At 40.2% G+C, this 26,054-nt stretch overlaps 1 protein-coding gene across 5 annotated transcripts in view; it reads right to left on the bottom strand.

Moving 5' to 3' along the window:
• GRIA4 (glutamate ionotropic receptor AMPA type subunit 4) overlaps positions 1-26,054 on the bottom strand; it is a 408,729-nt gene that overhangs the window by 72,497 nt on the left and 310,178 nt on the right. For all 5 annotated transcript variants that reach the window (XM_030332393.1, XM_032594963.1, XM_030332394.1 and 2 more), the window contains exons 5-8: positions 25,892-25,945; positions 7,994-8,152; positions 2,150-2,317; positions 863-967 (exon numbers count right to left, since the gene is read on the bottom strand). In XM_030332393.1, coding sequence (XP_030188253.1) covers positions 863-967; positions 2,150-2,317; positions 7,994-8,152; positions 25,892-25,945 — 486 coding nt within the window. The remainder of the gene's footprint in view (positions 1-862; positions 968-2,149; positions 2,318-7,993; positions 8,153-25,891; positions 25,946-26,054) is intronic.

The following is a 26,054-nucleotide window of genomic DNA, read 5'->3' as shown; positions in this document are numbered from 1 at the left end:
CATACATTCTAGCTACTATTACTGCATTGTAGCAGGAAATTATACATGAGACAGTTTTTTAAAACAGCCAAGGGTTGAGACAATTTTTAGATGAGGGAACCGAACACGTCTTTCCTTGAGCATCCTAGCTAATCCTAGTGAAAGGAATGTTAAAAATTGTATGTGTTGGGTATAAAGTACCTACTAACTACTGAGATTGGATTGTCTGGTTCCGTAACATCAAGTACTGGCTGGATGTTCAGACGACCAATGATATGCCCAGTCACGTCACCGGACCAGCAGAGTCACCTTCTGAAATCCAGGAAGCTGGCATCGGCAGCTTCCTATCCAACTTCCCCCTCCCCTCAATTAGAGTTTCCCAGGTGTTTGTTCCTCTACCCTGCTGGCCAAGTGATAAACTTAATCTCATCTTCTATCTGCTCTTTCTTTTGTTCATTGCAATGTGTTTACTTGCTTATTTCAAGAATGTTTCATCTGTTCTAAATATGTTTTTGTTGTTCTGATGATTTCATAAATGACTGCATGGAGGTCAGTACGTGTCTTATCTGCAAGGTATGCTTTCCTGCACTGTAAATTTTGGTTTTTGAGACTCTTTTTGCTAAATCTTTTTTTAAAAAAATGTATTGTTTCCACTTTGGATACAGGATGTAAACAGCATATAAATTAGTTTGTTTCAGCTTTGGCATACCATTAAATATCAATTATGTGACACAAGAATTTACTTCAGCTCAGATTATTAAAAAAAATGCTATTTGTAAGTACTCACATTTAAAAACCAATGTAGACCATCCAGCTACCTATTATGTATAAGCCTTTAAAAATGTCAAATGCAAACTAAGAAGACCGGTTGAGTGTGGCTCACCTTTCTAGGCCCTGTGCTCTTCAGCTCAAACACATCCATTGTGTAATTGACCCTACGTCCATAGTGGTCAAACTGAACATTTCCTGTCAGTCCTTGAATTCGAACCTATGAATGAAAAACAACACCCACACATATATTCATTTGCCATTTTGCTTACAGAAATCTTGACTTCATTTGCTATAACTATAAGCTATGAATAACTAAAATACCATAGGATATTTGAGCTGCTGGGATATAATCTGAAAGAAGTAAATCAAAGGGATATAATCAATTCTGATATATACTTGAAAGAAGAATATGTTTTTTTTTTTAATGTGATAAAGAATACTTCCTTAATATTGAAGTATTGCCTATGGGAAAGGAAATATGGGTTATTTATAGTTGCTTTTCAGTTTTATCTATGTATTCACATAACACATTAAATAGTCCTGATAACCATACTGTATCATATTCTCCTTGATAATATTAAAATTAAGCCCTGAGGGATTTAAAATACAGATATACTAAAAAAAAATTTTCAACGGTTTTTTATTCCAAATTTCCTTTTAATTCATTTTTACCTGTGATCTGAACTCATGGCATTTCAGAACGTTTAAAATGTAAGATTACAAATATACACATATTACATTAATCATTTGAAAAATACTGTTAGTATAACCCAAACAGAGTAAAATAAACAAATTACTTAATCCAAGTTTACAAGACAATTTAAAGATCTACTGTGGTAGTAATTAGCAGTGGTTAAAAAACATTTCTAGTTCTTGGATGTTCTGGCCCCAAGATAGCATGGACTTCCTAGAGTCCTCGTAGTTAGGTAGGTCAATGTGACTGAAATAAGTGAGTTGTAAACAGAGGTGATGAGTGTCACCACTGGGCCACAGCATTTAATTGCCAATTCAAAACCTTCCATAACTCTCTTTCTCTTTGTAGCATTTGAGACGGTTATTGCTGTGTTAGCTTGAGTGATTACAACAGGCAGAGTACCTCTCCTAATCTAACGTGTGTGTGTGTGAGTGAGAAATACTCCTGTTGTTTGAAGTCACAAGGACTTGGGGTTATGATTGTGACATGACCTAGTTTATCTTGACTAAGCATCTATATAAGATATGAACACTATTCTACTTAGTATTTTATTTAGAAATGTCTCCAAAATGATAATGGCTTAATATATTAAAATGGCAATTGTAATATAGATTTACTCTCAAAAAAATTATTCCATTTTCTTGAAGATGCCACACTTAGCACTGTGAAATCAACTGAACTTGATTAAATAAAATTGTGAGTTACCTGTTTGAGTGTCCTCTCCATGTCAATTCCCTGGCCCCATGGCGCAGCAGGATTTGCCAGACAATCCCCAGCATTTCCTCTCCTTGAAATATCAATTTTCTGCCTCCTAAGATTTCGGAAAGTTTCAGCCATCACAAGGACTCCATCGTAAGTCAGAGCAGACGTATACTAACAAAATGAAAGTAATTATAATGGTGAATGATCAACTCTTATCAGTCACCAGGAACAGTCTTGGGGTCCTTGAGCACCCGAAGAGGGGCCATTAAACACCCTCTTGCCTAGGGGCGCCTGGGTGGCGCAGTCGGTTAAGCGTCCGACTTCAGCCAGGTCACGATCTCGCGGTCCGTGAGTTCGAGCCCCGCGTCGGGCTCTGGGCTGATGGCTCGGAGCCTGGAGGCTGTTTCCGATTCTGTGTCTCCCTCTCTCTCTGCCCCTCCCCCGTTCATGCTCTGTCTCTCTCTGTCCCAAAAATACATAAACGTTGAAAAAAAAAAAATTAAAAAACAAAACAAACAAACAAAAAAACACCCTCTTGCCTAAAGGACAGTTAAATTACTGATATTTAATTGACTCTAGCTTCAGAAATTTCTATTATCACTTTATTACAAAGAGTGTATACTGAATCTTACCACTCTGATTTTAAAAGGGGAAAACACACTGTGAACAATAGAAATTTTAATGCACAGTTTTCCGTTGGGTGAGAAAAGCAAGACCCCTTGGTGAGGTCTTTTCACCGGGTCCGAGTAGAAACAGATAAAGTGCAAGCAGCTAAGTGCATTACTACCACCATCTGCCTTGAAGTCATGTGCTGCGGCTGAGTCCAGAATGGCTGCGGTGCCTCATTCTCCTCTTCTGAAATGCCCAGCAGGGCTCCTTAAGATTTATTGTGCATTTACTGACTTGAAGTGTCTATGTTGGTTTGGTTTCTCAGAAGAATGTGGGAATATTTACTGTCACCTAGCCATAAGATGCCAGAAACAACATCTACTTATTGAATAGAAGTGTATGTACCCGTCACTGTGCTACACACGAATGAGCATAGTTAGGTCCACGCATGTTGTCCGGTGTGCATGTGCACGGGAACATCAGGTCATCCCCCTAAGTTTCTGCTGTCACAGAGGGTCAAAGTAGAGACCTGAAGTGAGGACCCTGTGCTTTCTGATGATGCCCCTTGCTTCTCTGTGAGAAAAGACAAAGCCCTCAGGAAAAAAATTATTCAGGATAGAAGAGGAAGCGAGAGGAAAAACCAAGAACATGTAACTTGTTTAAGCTGAAAATAAAAAGAACAGTGCCCTGGGGCGCCTGGGTGGCTCAGTCGGTTCAGCGTCCGACTTCGGCTCAGCTCATGATCTCATGGTCTGTGAGTTTGAGCCCCACGTTGTGCTCTGTGCTGACAGCTCAGAGCCTGGAGCCTGTTTCAGATTCTGTGTCTCCCTCTCTCTCTGCCCGTAACCCACATGCATTCTGTCTCTGTCTCTCTCAAAAATAAACAAACATTAAAAAAAAAAAAAAAAAGAACAGGGAATATGTGTTGGCTTTGACTCGGCAATGCCTGAACACGTGGAACACAGGGCACAATTTTCCTGAAGCACGGCAGAGCGCCAACCACCAATCACGACAGAGGCCTGTCTGATCTCTTTCCCGAGTTCCATCCGGTCAGGTCTCTATGATGAAAACATTGTAAGCCTGTACAGGAGGCAGTTCTGTGCTGTGGAAGGTAGAGGATGTCCCCTTGCTTTGCTGCTAGCAAAGGAAGAAAAATCATTTGAAATTCAAATTGCAGAAAGTAAACTTAGGCGATGTGACTAGTAGGCACACCAGCTGGAGAAGAGAGAATGAAACGTGGATGAGGTCGCGAATGTAAATCCCAACAAAGAACCTTTCTATGTAGAGAGCCCAATTAAAACGCTTCATCAGGAAGATGTATGGGAGACCTGTAAACTATGAGCCTTGTAATATATTCTCCTAGACATGATGAGATAGGCGTAAGGGCAGGCATGTACCATAGGTAAGGGCCAGCTACCCTCGTAGCTGGGATGATGTTCTACCTCCTCCCCTGCCTGGACCAGACATCTCTGAGCAGAGAAAGCCATCAAGTCATGTTGTTGTTGTTGTTGTTTTGGAAAGTAAGAAAATAAGAACAAGAAAGAAAGGAGAACTTCCTAAAGACCTAAAACACCTGAGAAAAATGCAATGTTGGTATTTTAGGTTTCAAGAAAGGAAACAACAACAACAACAACAACAACACACTGTCACTTGTTTAATAGGGAGAATAAAGCTGAGAAGAGATGGCACCAAAAAGCGAATGCACTTGGTGTGTTTTAAAAAGTCCATCCATTTTCATGAAACAAGTGAACTCCAAAAGAGAACAGATATCACAGAGTGGAGCATGAGTGGCAAGGGCCTTTGACAGGTTGGAGAGCTGGGACTTGGGAAGATGTAGTGGTTTATATAGATTTTCCTTTTTTGAAGGATATAATTCTCTTCCACGTGTCTTACTGTGTTAATGTCCAAGAAATCAGATTTATGGACGCACATTTCTAGATGGCATCTAGAAAATTCTTACTGACAAAACACTTCATTTTAGGGCTGGGTAAAACTCCGGTTTGGCCTGGGGTTATTCCTGCTTTAAATGGTGATGACAATGGTGAAGCGAGTTCTGGTTACCCAGGTTCAGAGATAACAAGACAGAGTTTGGCAGAATCATAGTGCAGCGCTGAGAGCCTGAGCTTTGAAAGGAAAGGACTACGTGAATTCTAACTTGTTACTCCTAGTTTTATGGGAATGAGTACATTTTCCAGCTATGGAACACAAAACAGATCAGAATCAAACCAAACAAGCTAATAGTGACTATTTCCTGTGGTTGTTGCAAGGATGAAATACCACATCTGAGAACTCTTTGAAAAATGTGCTAGACACTGGCTAGGAATGGCAAAGTCTACAAAGATGTGTCCTAGATGGTTACTGCTGCAAAGGAGTTTACAGAAGGGCAACAATAAGCACATAAAAAATTACATTAAGTCCTCTGTGAGAATTACACAATTAAATAACATGGAGATTACACAGCAGAAAGGGATTGTATTTACGGGGAGACTAAGGAGAGGCTTCATAGGCAAAGTAGGATTTGAGATGAAGGCTCATATAAGGTGGTTGGGTTTGGACAGCTGGAAATAAAGGTGGAGGACAGCTAAGGTGGGAGCAAGGACACAGGGACTGGTAAGGAGGGGAAAACTTCAGGGCCGTCCAGTGTGGCTGGCCAGAAAGGCAGCAGAAGCACCCATGACTGGAAAGACCTGCTGGGCCTGCACTGTGGAGTGCCTCTATTCCAGAAGGTTTCCTTTTCTTCACAGCAGGGGGGTGACACGATCAGAAATCGTGTTTCAAATCTTTGATGAGGCACCAAAGAAACTCAAGGGAAGTTCAGTTAAGTACATTTGATCCTCATTACTCACGGATCCAATATTTGCAAATTCACCTACTTCCTAAATTTGTTTGAGATGCCCGAATCAATAGCTGCAGGGGGTCATTTGCAGACGTGTGTGGAGTTGGTGAAAAACAGGGTCACGCAACACACGCACACCCAGCTGCAGTCAACCAAGGCAACACTCTGCCTCCTTGTGTCTCCTCCCACACTGTAAACAAGGGGCCTCTTGTGGTCTACTTCGTGCCAGATTTTTCCACAGTGATGTGCTTTTTGCTGAGGATTTCACTTTTCAAGACGACCCAAAAGTGTAGTGCTGCTGTGCTATGTAGTGATCTTCCGTGCAAGAAGGCTGTGGTGTGCCTTGTGGAGAAAATACACGTGTCAGATAAGCCCTGTGGAGGAATGAGTGACAGCGCTGTTGCCTACGAATTCAATGTTAATGAATTAACAATGCAATACATAGGGTGTCTGTAGACAGACTTAAAACAACATGTCATATGATATGTGTTGAATGGTTGACAAAAATGTTATGGCCAGAGGCTTGTAAGAACCTAACGTTGTATTTCCCTTAGGAGCACGTGTTCACATGTCACTCATTGCTCATGGCCACTGTATAGACCATAAATACCATGTGTAATGAGAATTGATCGTGTATATTTATGAAATGCCTAGTAAGTGCCTAGCATCATGCTAATAAGAGCTGTGAAAAATGAGAAAATTATGTTTTTATATATAAAACAAAGTGTCTCACTCTGTGACACAGACAAGTCTAGTTGGAGGTTATCAAGTAGGAGACACTGGGATGGGCTCAAGGCAAGATAGGGAAAGACTGACCCCATCAGTGTGCCCAGAGGGGAGAACCACAGTGGACACTCCTACCACGTGGTGATGTTAGTAGCCACAAGGAGCCACAAAACCCTAGAGAGAAGCTTGAAGCCTGTTCTAGATACCACAGCTCAAAGGGTCACAAGATCTTTGAAAGATGGTTTACGGAAGAAATGCCGAGCAAAATGACGGTGTGACCATAGACAGGGTGAGGAAGAAAGAGTCAGACAGACCGGTGTGAGGAGCAGTAGTGCAAGGAAGTCTCTGCACACAGACAAGAGAATGAGGGGAACGTGTGGCAAAGTGTCCGGATCAGAAATGAGTCCAACAGGAAACTTTGTACATCCTCTCTTTGCACATTAATGCTTGATCTAATTGGGCTTTACGGAGGATTTATCTCTGAACTTGCATGAAGGCTAAAGGACTTCTCAAGGTGCTTTGAATCTGGACGGTGATTTGCATCTTAAAAATATTTAGGCTCTTTAATATGCTTTCACATGTATTATCCAAAGTACAGAAAGTGGTAAAATAGAGTAGACAATGCGCTTGTCTAAGACTCAGGAAGCCCGTGATTCAATTCTGGGCATCCTGCAAACTCAGAGATGGCCAATTGACACACCTGTGTAACAACCTGTATTTATTAGTTCCTAAAATCAGAGGGTTGGATATGGTGCTTGACGCATAGCGGATACTCAATAAAGGCTCTGTTTTGAAATTTCATGATTCTATAGAGTAGTGAAGCTGATATGATCAGCCAAATTCCTGTTTTACCGAGGGGAATTGACATAGCTGGTGGGAAAAGTGTTACATTGAGAGAACAAAAGACGTAAGACTATTTACCTCCAGACCTAGATTACCTGTAGTTTTCTAGGACTGACTTTCCAAAGGACATTTGAAAACATTTTAGTAGAAAACACTGACAGTGAAGGATCAGTGCACACTGAGAAGGAGAACTGCCGTAATTATGCAGGAGCTCAAACCCACTAAGCTGGAGTTGGAGACACATTACACCATTATTTACATGATGTCTGCGGCCACTGTCTCTTCAGCTGAGAAGAAAATGGGCTGTGATGACAAGTTTGCCAGCTTCTTTTGTGGCTACCACTAACATGCTTCTGCAATGTCAGTTAGAGAAACATTAAGCAACCTGACCTTGAACTATTAGTGTCAAAGAGTTTTGCATTTTACATCTCTACCAATTCCCCAATTTGCCTACTCATCATAAATCACTTTGCAAATATAGTTTTTGCCTAGCGGCGGTTTGGGGGTGAACTAGTCACCAAGGATTGTTCACCTTTGAGATGCTCAGTGGGTGAAAAATTGTTTTAACGTCTACAGTTTCTTCACAGAAATTTATATGCGAAGGAATGATAATAATAATAGTAAACTACTCGAGCTAATGTCCAACAATCCTGCTCTTACATATAAAACTTAGAAATTACTAAACACTTGTACAGTGCAGTGCTAGTGACAAAAAGCTTGCGCTCTATGCCGCACTATAACTGACAAACATTTACGAGAACAACTACATAATGAACTTTCTACCTTAAATTTTAAAAACGCTAAAAATACATAAGATAAAAACAAATACATGCCTTTGGAGGAGTCTCAGATCCTGGATACTCTCTCTGGTCTAGTTTCTTCCAGCGATCCATTAGTTTGGTTACCATAGGTGTATTAAAATCAACCAGCTGGAATCCTGTAACATTGGCTCCACCATGGATAAATCTCTCCAGAGAAATATCCTTGAATCCCTATAGAAATCAATATGATAGTTTGTTAAGTTTAGTTCATTATTATACATTTCAGCCCTTCAATGGAAACATAAGTTAATAACCAACATGTACATTTATCCATATTTCTAATAAAGCAATGGCTAGAAACGTGGAGGCTTCAATTATGCCAATTTAGCTGTTAAATTCTGTCATACAAAATCTAATACATGGGGAAAGCAATAAAGATATTTTTAGTTCAGTTCAACTCAATTTAACAAGTATTTCTTGAATGGCTCTGAATGCCTTTTATGAAGCATGAAGGGGGATATAGCAGATGAAAATGACAGTACCAAAACGTCTCCTATTGAGGCCATAACTGCCCTCTGATGTAGATATGTAGAAACGTGTCTTATGTGAAGGGAATATCAAGGTGGTATACTTGGAGTATGTGATGCATAGTACCTTTATGGGGGGGTTCAGTTTAATTACAAAGTAGTGTAAAAGCAGACAGAGCCAATAAGTTGAGCCAGGGAGAGTAAAAGCTTTGATCGTATGAGTCACTACAACCCTTAGAGTCCTGGGATGTGGTAACGGAAGAGAAGAGAGCAACACAGGCCATTTGTGGACTTCTGTGTGTGGGAAACAAGATGGTGTCCCCAGGCGGGCTAGGGGAGCTTTGAGGGAAGAGCGTTCTCTCTCTTGGTCCACACATAGTTATTATCTGAGTTTCAAAAATTCTGGAAAAATCACATTTTATTTCTTTTTTAATTTTTTAATTTTTAATTTTTTTAATGTTTATTTATTTTTGAGAGAGAGAGAGAGAATGCGGGAGGGGCAGAGAGAGACACAGAGAATTCAAAGCAGACTCCAAGCTCTGAGCTGTCAGCACTGAGCCTGATGTGGGGCTTGAACTCACGAACCATGAGATCATGACATGAGCTACAGCTGGACGTTCAACTGACTGACCCACCTAGGTGCCCCATTTTTTAATTAATTAATTAATTTATTTATTTAAATTATTTTATTATTATTATTATTATTATCATTTTAATGTTTTATTTATTTTTGAGACCGAGAGAGACAGAGCATGAGCAGGGGAGGGTCAGAGAGAGAGGGAGACACAGAATCTGAAGCAGGCTCCAGGCTCTGAGCTGTCAGCACAGAGGCTGACGCGGGGCTCGAACACACAAACTGTGAGATCAGGACCTGAGCTGAAGTCGGATGCTTAACTGACTGAGCCACCCGGGCACCCTGTGCCCCTTTTATTAAAAAAAGTTTTTATTTATTTTTGACAGAGAGGGAGAGAGAGAGAGAGAGAAAGAGTGCAAGTCAGGGAGGGGCAGAGAGAGAGGGGGATAGAAGATTTGAAGCGGGCACTGTGTGCACAGCAGAGATCCCAATGTGGGGCTCGAACTCACGAACTGTGAGATCATGACCTGAGCCAAAGGCAGATGCCAACCGACTGAGCCACCCAGGTGCCCCTCTTTCCTTCTTTCTCTCCCTCTCTTCCATCCTTCTTTCCTTCCTTCCTTCCTTCCTTCCTTCCTTCCTTCCTTCCATCCTTCCATCTATCATCTAATTTTTTTACACCTGGGCCCTTTTTTTCTGCTAAGTATTTAAGGTGCATTACAAATATACTCAATACAAATTAAAAAACAAATAGGCAATTGCAAGAAGAGGAGAAAAAAGCCTATTAGGTAAGCAAATTAACAAAACCAAAGGTATTGGCTCAGAGAAACGTTTGCCCTTGCCCCACACCCCCAACACACATGCTCATGAATTTGTAGCATCCTTATTTGCCTTCCTTTTGGTTTTCTCTTAGAATTAAGTAATTAAAAAAAAGTTTTTTTAATGTTTATTTTTGAAGGAGAGAGAGAGTATGAGCAGGGCAGGGACAGAGAGAGAGGGAGACACAGAATCTGAAACAGGCTCCAGACTCTGAGCTGTCAGCACAGAGGCTGACGCGGGGCTTGAACCCACGAACCGTGAGATCATGACCTGAGCTGAAGTCAGACACTTAACCAACTGAGCCACCCAGGCGCCCCATGTTTTGTTTTGTTTTCAATGTGAATTTGATTCACTTGTGTTGAGGAAACTAAGAAAAAGTGTTTTGTTTATCTATTTATTTATTCTTTGGCAAAAATAAAATATGCAGCTGTGATCCTGCGGTCACAGCGAGAACCAGCGCAGGAATCAGGGAGAAGAGAAAGACCCGGTGCTCCCTCTCTTCCTGAAATGTGTCTCAGACTCGATTTTGGAAACGTCTGTGTTTTTTGTTAATAACAAAGCAGGTTATATACACACACTGCTGTGTGGCTACCTGAGGAGAAACGGCCCGTCCACTGGCAACTATGCAAAGTTGCTCCTGAAACCTCCAGGAGTGTGCGTTTATAGCTAACCTTGATGCTGCACTTCTTATGTGTCGGGCACTGTGCTGAGCACCTCACACGGGCTATCCAGTTAGTTCTCATCACAAGCTTGGAGACAGATCGGCGTCTCAGACTTCTCTTACAAACAAGGAGACCCAGGCTCGGCAGATTACAGCAAGACTCCGGAGGATTACCCAGAAACACACACGATGTGTATGGACCAGGACGACTCTTGCGTTTGCCGTCTTTGCCCCCTGCTCCTGTGTCTTCCTACAAGAGTATGTGTTTTCAGTTTTGGTATCTATCATCACTGCCTCTAGCAGAGGGAGGGTGATACTGTAGAAAACTGCCCGGACCCTGACCCCTCCTCCGTAACCCTCTGGCCTCAGGTTTCCCGTGTGCAACACAACAGTCACAACGCTGGGGTAGCTAGCACATCTGGTTTGAGTTCAGCCAGCGATAGCTATTATTAATTAATCCCCTCGACAAATATTTATCTCAGGCCTATTACGCGCCAGCTAATTTGACAGCTCATCAGTAACATTCTCATTGCACTGGGAAAGAAACTAGACACCAAAAAGCAAGTCTACGTTTCTGAAATGGGAAAAACACTGTCCATCAATCTCAAGCTAGTAAAATGTCAGCCGAACATTTGTTTGCGTCTAGGAGAAGATAGGGCAGATTCACAGGCAGGCCAAAAAACCCACAAAAATTCAGTTTTCTAAAAGCCACGGTGATTCAACTATTGCATTAGTTGCCAATTGACGACATTATTATTTTCTTTCAGCAGAGGCTGAAATCAAAGAGCTGCCACGCTTTCTCTCATTGCGTTATCCCACAGCTGCAAGACACAGGCAGAGACGCAGCCTTCAGAAAAAGCATCTGATGGAAAGTCTAACTGATGAATAACAGCCCACATTTCTCTGACTCTATCCTACTGCTCTGCTGAAGGTGAAGGAAAAAATATTACCGCATCTGATTTTAAACTCCTTTCAGTTATGATCTGAATGAATGGTGGGTGGCTCAGTTAATTTTAGCCATGTCTGCTTGAGGACAGGCAATATTTTTCCTTTCATATACTTTAAAGGGTTTTAGATCGAAGAGTGATAGGATCTAGACTGCGAAGCAGTATTCTTGGAAACAGTTACTTTGGTGGCTCTCTAGACTTCAGTTTTTAACCAGAGAAGTGAAGACACTGCTATAAAATTGTAACTCTTCACAGTGTGTATGTGTGTGTGAAATCCACGGTTCAGTAACTAACTTGACTAACTTAACAGTGTCTATATAATACACTGATACCCTAAGGAAAGATTAACCTCCAACTCGGTTTTCCTCTTAATGTCCATTTACAGTTCATACATCCAATGGGGGCAAAGAAGCAGAGGGAAATTAATAAACTACAGGACTTCAGATATCCTGCTGACTACAGATGTAAATCTGCAGGTCGATCACATCATAGGTGTTTAATAAGTGCTCGCCCTTTAGCATTTGTCTAATTCTGATTACATTCCTGCTGTTTTGCATTTCAGGCTCAAAGGATGACTAAATCATATCGACACAGCTCTGGTCAGTTAACAGAAGGACTGGCAGGGAGCATGGGAGAGGTTTCCTTTTTTAACGTCTTTTAAAAGCTGGGTTGTTAAGAAATTGACTTAAAGTATGCATTATGGTGATCAAGTGTATAGATGGTGGAATCAGACATGCTCAATGCAGAAGTTAAAAAATGCAGTAAGCACAAAGCAAGAGGTAAAACAATGTCTTCAAGTTCATGGAATCTCGAGTGGGGTCATCGCCCTAGAGCGAAACTATGCTATTGTGCAAATTTTGGGAACGGAGTTCTAGTCCCCATTTGGACATCAACTGGATGCTGACACGTGGACAAGTCACTGCAATTTCCTTACCTTCCAGATGAGGTGTGGGTGGTGTGTGCATGTCTGTGTGGTTCTGCGTGCTGAGGTGAGGGACAGGCAAGGAACAGATGCAGTGAGTCTTCAGGGACATACCCTGGTCATTCCGTAATTTTATAATTTTACAGTACTTCATGAAAGGTCCAGGTGTTTTCCTACATGGAAATGGAATGTATTTTTAAGATGAGAAATGTAAATGAGAGCAAGATTTCAGGACCTTGCCTTGTAGGTACAACAATGTCCACGGCTTCTTGTGCCTACTGGTGGCTCTAAGTGACATGCTCTGCTGGAGGAGGGGTGAGGAAAGATATGAATACAACCACAGAGAAGGTCTGCAGGGCCAGGTGCCCCTCAAGTCTGGCATACGAAATATTTAAATGAATGCCCATTTTGTGGCTACAGCAGGTATTTACCCATCTTGATTTGATTTATTTGATTGACTTATTTTTTGCAATCAAACAGGACAGAGTTTCAGTCTTGCTTTTGAGACTTAGGGTCTGTGTGTTCTTGGATAAGTTACAGTGAACCCCAAAGTCCAGTCTATAGAATAACATATGGTCTATGTTGAGGGTTAATTAGATTAATTATGGCAATGAAATAAGCACAATGACACAAGCTGGGAGACAGAGGACAGCCAGCCACCAAGCAAAGAGGAAGGATACGGGCACTTCTTATAAGGTCAAAAAAGGCACTGTTCCCACCTCTTATTCTTTTTTAGAGAGAGCGCTTGAGTCGGGGGAGTGGGGAGAGGGGTTGGGTACAATGAGAGAATCTTAAACAATGCTGAGCACAGAGCCCGACATGGGGCTTGATCTCATGACTGTGAGATCATGACCTGAGCTGATCAAGAGTCGAAGGCTCAACCCACTGAACCACCAGGTGCCCCAATGCCCTTAATGAGCTTGCGGGGTGCTAATAATGTCTTACTGGCAGCTGGGCCACAGGATAGTGGAGAATATCCGGTATACAGGAGGTAAAATAATGATTTCATGACTAAAAAAAAATAATGCATTTTGTATTATATGTATTCTTTATAAATCACGGGGTGATTTGTGAGCCCTGACAAGACACTATCAGATTAAGTGCATAAGGACAGCTTTCTAGAAGATGTGACTCTTAATTGGGTGGGGTAAGTGCCTCCCAGGGAGACAGAGCGAAAGCTGTAGAGAGATATCAGGTATCTGGGAACTAGTCTGATTTCAGGAAGGGGCACATGTAGGGTGCAGTGGGAGAAAAGATCTGGGATTAAGAGGGATAAAGCTGGAAGGGCTTTGTGCTTTGGGGAAAAGAGTGTCAACACTTCACCATTAAGGATTTTTGCAGCCTGGCACCTAGATTTACCCTGGTAGGAGAGGGTAACAGATGGGATGGTGGCAGTGTGTCATTTTGAGACCTGCCAGTTTTGTGGAGAGGTGAGATGACTAGTATTATCAGGTAGGGTTGGAGAAATCTCAGGGTCCTTCCCTTTCACAAAGCACCTGAATCCTTTTATTGTATTTGCAGCCTGGAGTCAAAGAAATAATTTAAGCTGGGAAAAAATATGATCATACCTGTCTTAAAACACACACACACACACACACACACACACACACACACGGGAGCAAAGTAAACACAGAACCTGAAACAAGAAAGTCTGTGGGCAAAGTAGGGAAGCAATTTCCTCCCTTAGATCTCTGAAAAAGACAGTATAGTGAACCAACAGATAAAGTTTTCCTGCCTGTAAGTATCCGGGAAATTTCCAGAACAGAGCTTAATCTAATGAGATACCATGGGCTTTCACCAGTACCTCTAGATGATGGGTGTGTCTAAGTAAAATATTCCCACATACAAACAAAAACAGGACAGAGAAAAGACAGATTTCAGCAATCTTTCCTTACAAATTTTACTCAGTCTTAGTATTCCATTGTTAATGATAGTGGCAGTGATATCATGGAAAATTTTCAAAAATCTGGGAGAGGCATGTCCATTCACCTACACATGAGGCACAGCTCATGCTATTTAGATGATGCCAGCTCCCTGTGGGTCTTCTTGGACTCTTGGCAGGCTAAATAAAGTTTGGGTAATAAAGAAACAGGGTCCTCATTCCCTTTGGCTCCTGAATGGAGGTGAGATTCCCAGCACACCGCAGTAGCCACAAAGGGAACCAGTGGGGCACGAGGACATCAATCTATTCGCATTACATCAAGACAGAAGGTTGTGTGAGATTGAATCACAGTTAATTGAAGATGATAAATTTAACTTACGGATCATGAAAAGACAGTTTAAGGAATGCTGATGAGCTTTCACAACCCATTCGCATCCTTACTCATAATGAAATGGAATATTATTTTATTTAAATATGTGGAGTCTGCCTTCGATATTTCAGCCAAAGAATTTGATGGTCATTAAGGAGCCAACGTTTCTGTGACTGTACTTATTTTCTTTCTCGGTTTAGAGAGTTATCATTTTGAAAGATCCCCAAAAATATCCATAATGAAACTCAACTTCTCCGTGCAGTAAACCCTGCTTAAATAAGGGAGGTTCTGGACTTTTGCAAAAATGTGTGCCTGTAGATAATTTCATGCATCACATACTGATGTCTGCCTTGCTTCATTCTTTGGTAAATTCAACTTGGTGTTCGTACTTTCTGCTTTCCTTTTCAACATTATGACTACGGAATATTAAAAAATTTTTTTAAATGTTTGTTTATTCCTGAGAGGGAGAGAGAGAGACAGAGAGACCGAGAGACAGAGCACAAGTTGGGTGGAGCAGAGAGAGAGGGAGACGCAGAATCGGAAGCAGGCGCCAGGCTCTGAGCCGTCAGCAAAGAGCCCGACGCGGGGCTCGAACTCACGGACCGCGAGATCGTGACCTGGCTGAAGTCGGACGCTTAACCGACTGCGCCACCCAGGCGCCCCGACTCCCAGGTTTTTTTTTTTTTTTTTTCAACGTTTTTTTATTTTTGGGACAGAGAGAGACAGAGCATGAACGGGGGAGGGGCAGAGAGAGAGGGAGACACAGAATCGGAAGCAGGCGCCAGGCTCCGAGCCGTCAGCCCAGAGCCCGACGCGGGGCTCGAACTCGCGGACCGCGAGAATGTGGCCTGAGCTGAAGTCGGACGGCCAACCGACAGAGCCACCCAGGTGCCCTTGACTACAGAATATTTTAAAGTGTCCGGACAACGTGTATCTACCAGTAACCAGTAAGAATTGTTCATTTAGAAATCAGTTCTAACTACTACTGTTAAATCAGTCTCTCTTTCAGCTATATTGAGGTATAACTGACAAGTGAATTTGTAATATATTTAGAGCAGATGAGGCGATGATTTGATGTACTGACGCTTTGTGAAAGTGTTCCCACCATCGAGTTCATTAACTCATCCATCACGTCACGTGTTTACCTTTTTTTTTTCTTTTTAGGTGAGAACCCTCAAGTTCTACTCTCTTAGCAAATTTCAGTTATATAATACAGTATTATCAACTATAGCCACCATGTTATATATTAGATTCCAAGACCATATTCATCTCCTAACTGAATGTTTGTGCCCTTTTACCAATGTCTTCCTATGTCCCCCACCTTCCAGCTCCTGGCAACCAAAACCCTCTAAGACTTAATCTATGAGTTAGATTTTTAATTTATTTTTAAATGTTTATTTATTTTTTTGAGAGAGAGAGCTAGAGAGAAAGCAAAGGAGGGGCAGAGACAGGGAGACAGAAAATCCCAAGAAGGTTCCACACTGTCAGCATGGAGTCTGACATGCGGCTCAAACCCACAAACTGTGAGATCATGATCTGAGCTGAAACCAAGAGTTGGACGCTTAACTGAGTGAGCCACCCAGGCACCCCATGAGTTAGATTTTTAAAAAAATTCCCAATATAAGTGATACCATGGAGTGTTTGTCTTGCTCTCTCTAATTTCACTTAGCATTATGTTATCCTGATTCATCCATGTTGTCACAAATGGTGGGCTTTCGTTCTTTTTTATGGCTGAATGTGTCCTATATCTTTTATCCATTCATCTGTTGGGGGACACTTAGGGTGTTTCTATAACTTAGCTATTATGAATAGTACTACAATGAAATGGGGGTATATATATCTTTTTGATATAATGATTTTTCCCCCTTTGGATGCATACCCAGGGCTTGGATTGCTGGATGATAGAGTAGTTCTATTTTTAATTTTGTGAATAATCTCCATATTGTTTTCGACAGAGGCTGCATTTCCACCAACAGTGTACAGGGCTTCCCCACTTTTCTACACCCTCACCAGCATTTGTTCTCTTTTAAAGAATAGCTATCCTAGCACATGTGAGAGAATAGCTCATGGGGGTTTTGATTTGCATTTCCCTCATGATGAGGGATGCTGAATACCTTCTCATGTACTGTTGGCCATCTGTGTGTCTTTGTTAAAATGGTGCTATGCCCATTTTTAAAATGAAGTGTGCACGTGTGTGTGTGTGTGTGTGTGCGCGCTATTGAGTTGTAAAAATCCTTGTATATTTTGGATATTAACCCCTTCTTAGATATGTGGTTTGCAAATATTTTCTCCCATTCTGTAAGCTGCCTTTTCATTTTGTTGATGCTTTCCCTTGCGAGATAGAGCTTTTTAGTTTGTTGTGGTCCCACTTGTTTATTTTTTTGCTTTATGTGGCTGTGCTTTTGGTGTCAAATCCAAAAAACCATTGCTAAGGTCTATGTCAAGGGGATGACGTCCTAGGTTTTCTTCTAGGAGTGTTATAGTTTCAGGTCTTATGTTGAAGACTTTAACCCAATTTTTATTTCATTTTTGTGTATAAGACAAGGGCCCATTTCTGTTCTTTTGCACGTGAATATTTACTTTTCCCAACAGCATTTATTGAAGAGACTATCCTTTTCCCATAGTATATTCTTGGCTGATTTGATGAAAGTTAATTGACCATATATGCAAAGCTTTATCCCTGGGCTCTATGTGCTGTTACACTGATCTGTGTGTCTGTTCTTATTCCAATAGCATACTGTTTTGATTGCTACAGCCTGGTAATATAGTTTGAAGTAGGAAGCATGCTGCCTCCAGCTCTATTCTTCTTCCTTAAGATTGCTTTAGCCATTTGGGGTCTTTAGGGGCTCCAAACAAATTGTAGGATTGTTTTTTTCTATTTCTGCAAAGTATGGTATTTTAATACTGATAGGGGTTGCATTCAATCTGGACAGTGCTTTGGATAGTATGGAGATCTACACATACTTTTAATTTAATACTTCCATTCTATGAACACACAATATCTTTCCATTTACCCGTGTCTTCTTTCATCCACATCTTTGGGTTTCTGGTGTACAGATCATCCACTTCATTGGTTATATTTATTCCTGAATATTTATATCACTTTTGATGCTTATTAATAATAAGACTGTTTTCTTATTTTCTCTTTCTGATGGTTTGTTGTTACTGTATAGAAACACAGCTGATTTTTGTATACTGAGTTTCTATTCTGCAACTTTAATGAAATCATTTATTCTAATAGTTTTAGTGGAATCATTAAAATTTTCTTTTTTTTAATGTTTATTTTTGAGAAAGAGAGGGAGAGTGTGTGTGTGTGTGAGTTGGGGAGGGGCAGAGAGAGACACACACACACACAGAATCAGAAATAGGCTCCAGGCTCTGAGTTGTCAGCACAGAACCCGATTCAAGCAGGGATTGAACTAACTAACCTGAGATTTTGACGTGAGCTGAAGTCGGATGCTTAACCAACTGAGTCACCCAGGTGCCCCATCAATGTTTTTTATATATAATATAGCAGAGGCAATTTTATGTCTTCCTTTCTGGGGTGGATGTCTTTTATTTCTTTTCTTGCCTAATTGCTCTAGCTGGGACTTCTAGCACTATATTGAAAAACAGTGGTGAGAGTGGATATCCTTGTCTTATTCCTTACCATAGAAGAAAAGCTTTTAAAGCTTGTCAACATTAGTTGGGTATGAAGGTAGTGGTGGTGGGCTTGTCATACATGGCTTCTGTTATGTTGAGGTATATTCCTTCTATACCCAGTTTTTATCATGAGATGATGTTGAATGTTGTCACATGCTTTTTCTGCATCTAATGAGACGATCATGTGTTTTTAACCCTTTTGTTAATGTGGTGACTGAGTTGTGGATGGTGAGCCATCTTGGCCTCTCTGGGATAAATCATGCTTGATATTGGTATGGCCTTGGTATGATCCTTTTTTTTTTTTTTTTAAATTATTTTAACGTTTATTTATTTTTGGGACAGAGAGAGACAGAGCATGAACGGGGGAGGGGCAGAGAGAGAGGGAGACACAGAATCGGAAACAGGCTCCAGGCTCTGAGCCATCAGCCCAGAGCCTGACGCGGGGCTCGAACTCACGGACCGCGAGATCGTGACCTGGCTGAAGTCGGACGCTTAACCGACTGCGCCACCCAGGCGCCCCGGTATGATCCTTTTAATATACCTGCTGAATTTGACTTACTAATATTTTGTTGAAGATTTCTGCATTTATGTTCATCAGGAATATAAGGCTTTAATTTACCTTTTTATTGTAGTGTCATTGTCTGACTTTCGTATCAGGGTAACAGTGGCTTTTTAAAACGAGTGTGGAAGCGGTCTTTCCTCTTCTATTTATTGGGATAATTCCAAAAGGATTGGTATTAACTCTTCTTTAAATGTTGGTAGAATTTACCCATGAAGTCATCTGGTCCTGAACTTTTTTTGGTGGGGGCATTTTGATTACCAATTCAAACTCTTCACTTATTATTGGACTGTTTAGATTTTCTTTTTCATCATATTACATGGTACGTTGTATGCTTCTGGGAATTTATCTGGTTCTCCTAGTGTTCCTTTAATGCTGGTGTATAATTGTGTATAGCACTGTGTTAACAATCCTTAGTATCTGTGTCATGAATTGTATTGCATCTTCTTAACATTTGTTATTTTCTTCAAGTCTTCTTTCTTTCTTCTTAGTCTAGCTAAAGATTTCTCAATTTTGTTTACCTTTTCATAAAACCAGCTCTTAGTTTCATTGATCTATTGTCTTTTTTGTTTCTAGTTCATTTACTTTCACTCTGACCTCTGCTATTTCCATTCTTCTACTAACTTTGCCCTTAGTTTGTTCTTCTTTTTCTAGTTCCTTGAGGTATAGAGTGAGACTGCTTATGTGGTATCTTTTTGTCTTCATGTAGGCATTTTTCACTACAAGCTTCCTTCTCAGAACTGCTTTTGGTGCATCCCACATGTCCTAGTAAGTTATGTTTCCGTTTTCACTTGTCTCAAGATATTTTTTGATTTCTCTTTTAATTTTTTATTTAAGCCACTGGGTATTCAGGAGCATATGGTTAATTTCCACATATTTGTAGATTTTTGAATTTTCTTCTGGGAATTGATTTCTAGTTTCATATCTATGTGGTCAGAAAGGATGCCTGATATTTCAGTGTTTTTAAATTGATGAAGATTTGCTTTGTGGCATAACATAAGATCTATTCTAGAAGGTTCCATATGTGCTTGAAAATGTATATTCTGCTACTGTTAAATCAAAACTTCTGTTAGGTCCATGTAGTCCAACAGGTAGTTTAAGTCCAAGCCCTCCTTACTGATATTCTGCCTCAAGGATCTAGCAATTACTGAATATGGGGTATTAAAGTTCCCTACTGTTTTTGTGTTGCTGTCTATTTCTCTTTTCAGATCTGTTAATATTTGCTTTATATATGTAGGTGCTCTGACGTTGGGTACATAAATATTTACAAATGTTACATTTTATTGATGAATTGACTTCTTTATCATTATAAATGACATTCTTTGTCACTTGTTATACTTTCTGGATTACAGCCAATTTTGTTTGATATAACTATAGCTACTTCTTCTTTCCTCAGTTTCCATTCGCATGATCTCTTTTTTCTATTCTTTCACCTCTGATCTGTGTGTATGCTTCAAGCTGAAATGAGTGTCTATAGAGTTGGGTCTTTTCTTTCTTTCCTTCTTTTTTTAGGAACCTATTTTCATTCAGCCACTCTATCTCTTCGGATTGGAGAATTTAGCCCATTTACATTTAAATAAATGTTGGTAGGAATAGACTTACTACCAACATTTTATTGTTTTCTAACTGATTTATAGGTCCTTCCTCCCTCTCTTCTTTTGTGATTTGAGGATTTTCTGTAGTGGTATGTTTTGACTCCTTTCTCTTCATGTTTTGTGTTTCTATGAGAAGTTTTTGCTTTGTGGTTACCATAAGGCTTAGATAAAACATCTTATAGCTCTAACAATGTACTGTAAGCTGGTAACAACTAAACTTTGAATGGATACAAAAACTCTACAATTCTACACATTTCATCCCACATTTTATGTTTTTGATGTCACAATTTACGTCTTTTTATATTGTGTATATATTAAGAAATTATTGTAGTTATAATTATTAATATTTTTGTTTTTTTTTAACCTTTATAGTAGAGTTAAAGTGATTTACCCACCACTATGACAATATTGGTGTATTGTAAATTTTTCTATATATTTACCTTTACCGCTGGGTTTTATACTTTCATGTGTTTTCATGTTACTAATTTGTATCTTTTTATTTCAGCTTTAAACATTAACATTTCTTTTTTTTAATGTTTATTTATTGTTGAGAGACAGAGCATGAGCATGGGAGGGGCAGAGAGAGAGGAAGACACAGAATCCAAAGCAGGCTCCAGGCTCTGAGCTGTCAGCACAGAGCCCGACGTGGGGCTCAAACTCATGGACTGCAAGATTATGACCTGAGCCAAAGTTGGATGCTTAACCAACTAAGCCACCTAGGCGCCCCTAAATATTAACATTTCTTATAGAAACACTCATGATCAATTCTTTCAGCCTTTGCTTGTCTGGAAAGTTCTTTATCTTTCCTTCAGTTCTCAGGGACAACCTTGCCAGGTAGAGTATTCTTGGTTGCTAGTTTATTCCTATCAGCACTTTTTTTTTATTAAATATTTATTTATTTTTGAGAAAGAGAGAGAGAGAGAGAGAGTTAGTTTGAGCAGGGGAGGGAAAGAGAGAGAGGGAGACACAGAATCTAAAGCAGGATCCAGTCTATGAGCTCACAGTACAGAGCCCAACATGGGCTCAAACTCATGAATCCTGAGATAATTACGTGAGCTGAAGTTGGACCCTTAACTGACTGAGCCACCCAGGTGCCCCTCAGCACTTTCAATATATCATCCTATTCTCTTCTGGCTTATAAACCTTCTGCTGATGGTCTTGTGGTGGTTTCCTTGTACATAACAAGTTGTTTTCCTCTTGCTGCCTTTAAGATGCTCTCTTTGTCTTTAACTTATGACAACTTAACTATAATGTGTCTTACTGTATATCTCTTTTTTTATGTTTATTTCTTTTGAGAGGGAGAGTGAACGAGCAGGGGAGGTACAGAAAGAGGAAGAGAGAGAGAGAGAGAACCCAAGCAGGCTCGGCACCGTCAGCACACAGCCCAACGTGGGGCTCGATCCTGTGAACTGCAAGATCATGACCTGACCTGAAGTCTGGAGTCGGATGCTTAACCAACTGAGCCACGCACGTGCTGTCCTCGATCTTGATTTCTACTTGTTTCCTCAGGTTAGGGAAGTTTCCAGCCATTATTTATGTGAACAAGCTTTCTGTTCCTTTCTCTCCTCTTCTTCTTCTGGGAGCCCTATAATATGTACACTGATCTATGATGGTGTAACAGAAGTCCCTTAAGCTATCTTTACTTCTTTCATTTTCTTCTTCTTTTTACTTCTCTGAATGGATGGATTCCACTGCCTTGTCTTCAAGTTAGCTGAGCTTTCTTACTACCTATTCTAGTCTCCTATTGAACACCTCTATTGAATTTTATAGTTCAGTTATTGTATTCTTCAGCTCTGTGATTTATGTTTGGCATTTTAAAATATTTTCTAACTCTTTGTCAAAATTCTTATTTTTGTTAATACTTTGCTCTTCTGGCCTTGATAAGCATCTTTATGACTGCTATTTTGAACCCTGTTGTGTAAATCATTTATTTCCATTTCATTAAGATTTATTTCTGGAGATTTATTTTGTTCTTTTGTTTGGAACATATTTCCTCGTTTCTTCATTTTTGCTGATTCCCTGTGCTGGTTGGTTTCTGCACATTAAATAAGACAGACACATCTTCCAGTCTTGGCACACTGGTCACATATAGGAGATGAGCCTCATCAAATGGGCCTGGACTAAATTGTTGGTTGTCTCTTAAACCTATGTGATTGCTCAAACAGCTTCTTTTTTCTTTTTAAGTGGATCTTAGCAGTTGACAGGCCTGCCATTGTTCCAAAGGAAGGAATCACAGTCAGCACCTAGATGCAGGCTGAATGGAAGTTTGACCCTCAGGTAGCAGCCTGTGAAATATACGGTCAAACCCACTTCTAGGGAAAGACTAGGAAATGTGCACCTTGCCAGCTGCCTCTACACTGAGCCCTGGGGGGTTGGCCTGGGTTAGTACTTTTGCACATACCTGTTAAGAAATGCCTCATTGCTTGCTACAGTACTGTGGGATTTGTGAATATAAGCTCTGTTGCCTATCAGATCCAGTCATCCCTTGGGTAGGTCACCAGGCACGTGTACAATATTCTAGAGACAGGGTGATGTCCTGGTTTTATAGGAGGAGTGAGCCAGAAGGAGAAGGTGACAGAAATGTCCACCAGCTCCTCCGGGCTCCATGAAGAATCACGGCCAGTTCTTTGATGCACGCAGCTGGACCTTACATATGGACACAGAGGCAGGAGACTGTGAAGTAGATAGTCAACTGCCTTTCAGGGAAGGAGTGGAGACGAGCATTTTTGCTTGCTCCCTCTGTGCTAATAGGGTCTGTGGGGATAGTTACATTGAATGCTCACGAGCCCATTAAGAATATGGCTTCTTTGTGTTCTATAGTCCTGTGGGTCTCATGGACATATAACCACTGGCTTTCAGAACTAGGTGTCTCGGGGCCTGTCTCTTGACAGCCTTAAAAGCTGGGGTGCTAAATGTATGGTCCAAATCCTCACTGCTCACGGAGAAGCTGGGAGTCGGGGATCCCCTCCTGATTGTATGGCACTGTGCTGGGGTAGTTTTTATGGAAAGAGTGGTCTCAGCCTTTCCTATCCATTTCAGTGTGTGTAGTTTCTTAGCTGCTTGGATTTCTCTCAGGGCGATGACTCTGTGTGTGTCTGGGGGTGGAGGGAAGTTCAGGAGCTTCCTACCCCACCATCGAGGTCCCTCCAACTAAACAGTCCCGATGAATTGGTTAAATACCAGTCCCTGATTAGTTGCAAATTGTAAGTGGAAGTTATAAATGGAATTATTCTCTTAACTTTACTCTCAGAATGTGTGTTGCTAGTGTACAGAAATACACACATATTTTTTTTTAATACTGACCTTCTATCCGGAAACCCTGCTGAAACTCTTTATCAGTTTTCAGTTTTTTAGTTAGATTCCTTAGGCTTTTACATTCACAAAATCTCCTTTTCTTCTTAATCTGAATGCCATTTATTTCTTTTTCTTGCCTAGCATCCCTTGCTAGAAGCTTTAGGACCATGTTCAACAGAAATGATGAGGGGCCATTCTTGTCTGCTCCTGATTTTAGGGGGAAATCACTCAGTCTTTCAACATTAAGTATATTAATATAATCTTTCTTTTGATAATGGATTTACTTCACATTTGGGAATCCTATGCAGTAGTTTTCAGGAAACAGCCCGTGACTGGCCCAATGAAACAAAAAAGAAGTCACAGCTATTTAGAGATAAATGAATTAAGTCAATAGAAACCATAATTAATAAATATATTGTAATTTAGATCTGCACAAGTTACTGAATAATCATGTATTACAATGATATCAAATACATATGGTAAGGGCTTTGTTATTTTTAGTGAGAGTGATGATCTATGCCCTAATTCAGGCAAATATTTTTTCCTACTTCATATGCTGTAATGACACACATAACTTAAATATGCTGTCATCTCCTAGGGCTGTTTAAGAAAGGCTGTGATAGCCATTAGGATGTTATAACCATTCTTTCCATTTTGTACTGGTTTGTTTGTCAATGTCAGCAATTCATTTCTGGTATGACAGTCTATAACACATTGACTTTTTTTTTTCTTCTTTAATTCCACTGTTTGGAAAGAAGAGATGTCAAAACGCTCCACTTGCTAGAATCACCTTGTACAATGTCACTGTGAGTGTACACATTCCATAAACATAAGAGTTTTTTCTCTTATAGTGACTAATATGAGAATATATTAGCTTTAAGAATTATACTTTTAGGGGCGCCTGGGTGGCGCAGTCGGTTTAGCGTCCGACTTCAGCCAGGTCACGATCTCGCGGTCTGTGAGTTCGAGCCCCGCGTCAGGCTCTGGGCTGATGGCTCGGAGCCTGGAGCCTGTTTCCGATTCTGTGTCTCCCTCTCTCTCTGCCCCTCCCCCGTTCATGCTCTGTCTCTCTCTGTCCCAAAAATAAATAAAAAAGGTTGAAAAAAAAAAAAAAAGAATTATACTTTTATAAAATATATTAAAACATCCAGACTATGGACCTACTAAAAGCAATGGAAAAGACAAGTCAAAATTTCTCAGTGTTTTCATGATAATCCATGAAGTAACAAAATTATACTTTATTAATAAAAACAAGGAAATAGGAGTTTACAGTCTATTGTTGCATTTTACTATCTCTATTCCATAGTGAAATCCAGTTCACTAAAGACCGAAAATTCCTGTCTCAAAGTGTGATGGTCCACTCACTACATGACAAGAATGGATAAATCTGAAATCTCTATTGTAGCCTTTGGCTCTTCTGTTGTAAGCAAAAGATCTTCACCAAAGAAATATACGGTGGAAAAGAGAAAAAGGAGAAAAAATTCTTAACTTTTCTAAAATAAACCACTTTTTAGAGCAAGGCCTTGGGGCAGATGGCACTCTAATAAAGCAAGGAGAATGGCCCTCCACATAGTTTGCTTTCCTTCTTCACCGCAGTTAACAAGAAATACTTGGTAAGCCTTGCCAAGAAATCTAAAAGGACTTGCCTTAGGCCTTTTAGGATTTTACACTAACGTATGTATCTTGTTCGATAACCTTCTACATATATGAAAAACTGACATAGTTAAAAAAAATATGGATCACTCCCAATCAAAAGACTTCTTTATACAATGGTCATTTCAATCTTGCTTTTTCTTAAAATCAGAGGACATGGGTCATCAGTTTGACGATCCTTGTGATAGCCCAAGTAATGGAAATCTGGATCCATAGGTATATTTATCATTTATACAGAGGAAAGACCATTATTTGATTTGCCAAGTGATATCACAGTAAAGCAAACATTATCATTACTTTTAAGGTTGGTTTGGCAGACGTCAAGCTAGTCTGCACCAAAATATCTTGAATTGCACATTATGAATACAACGACCACTGCAATAAAAATATTATCCTAAGTGTTACCAACAGATTAGTAAGTAATGTCGTTTATTCATTTACTGAAGTGTTATTGTAAAGCACAGTTAAAATAATCCGGAATGCCTGAGCAATTCTTATGAAAAACAGAAAATAAAGAGTTCTTACCAAGTTTGCAATGATGTAGTGGTAACCCTTAACATGCTTCCCAACACTCACAATCTGCAAAGACAGAAGGAAATAAGACAAAACCTGTTTAACTTCACTGAATGATATTTTTAAAAACAGAATTTTAACTATTGTAGCATAATTCCATGTGGAAACATGAAGA

The sequence above is a fragment of the Lynx canadensis genome, chromosome D1 (assembly GCF_007474595.2).
Source record: "Lynx canadensis isolate LIC74 chromosome D1, mLynCan4.pri.v2, whole genome shotgun sequence".
NCBI classification, from domain to species: Eukaryota; Metazoa; Chordata; class Mammalia; order Carnivora; family Felidae; genus Lynx; species Lynx canadensis.
This window is presented reverse-complemented; position numbering and strand designations above follow the sequence as displayed.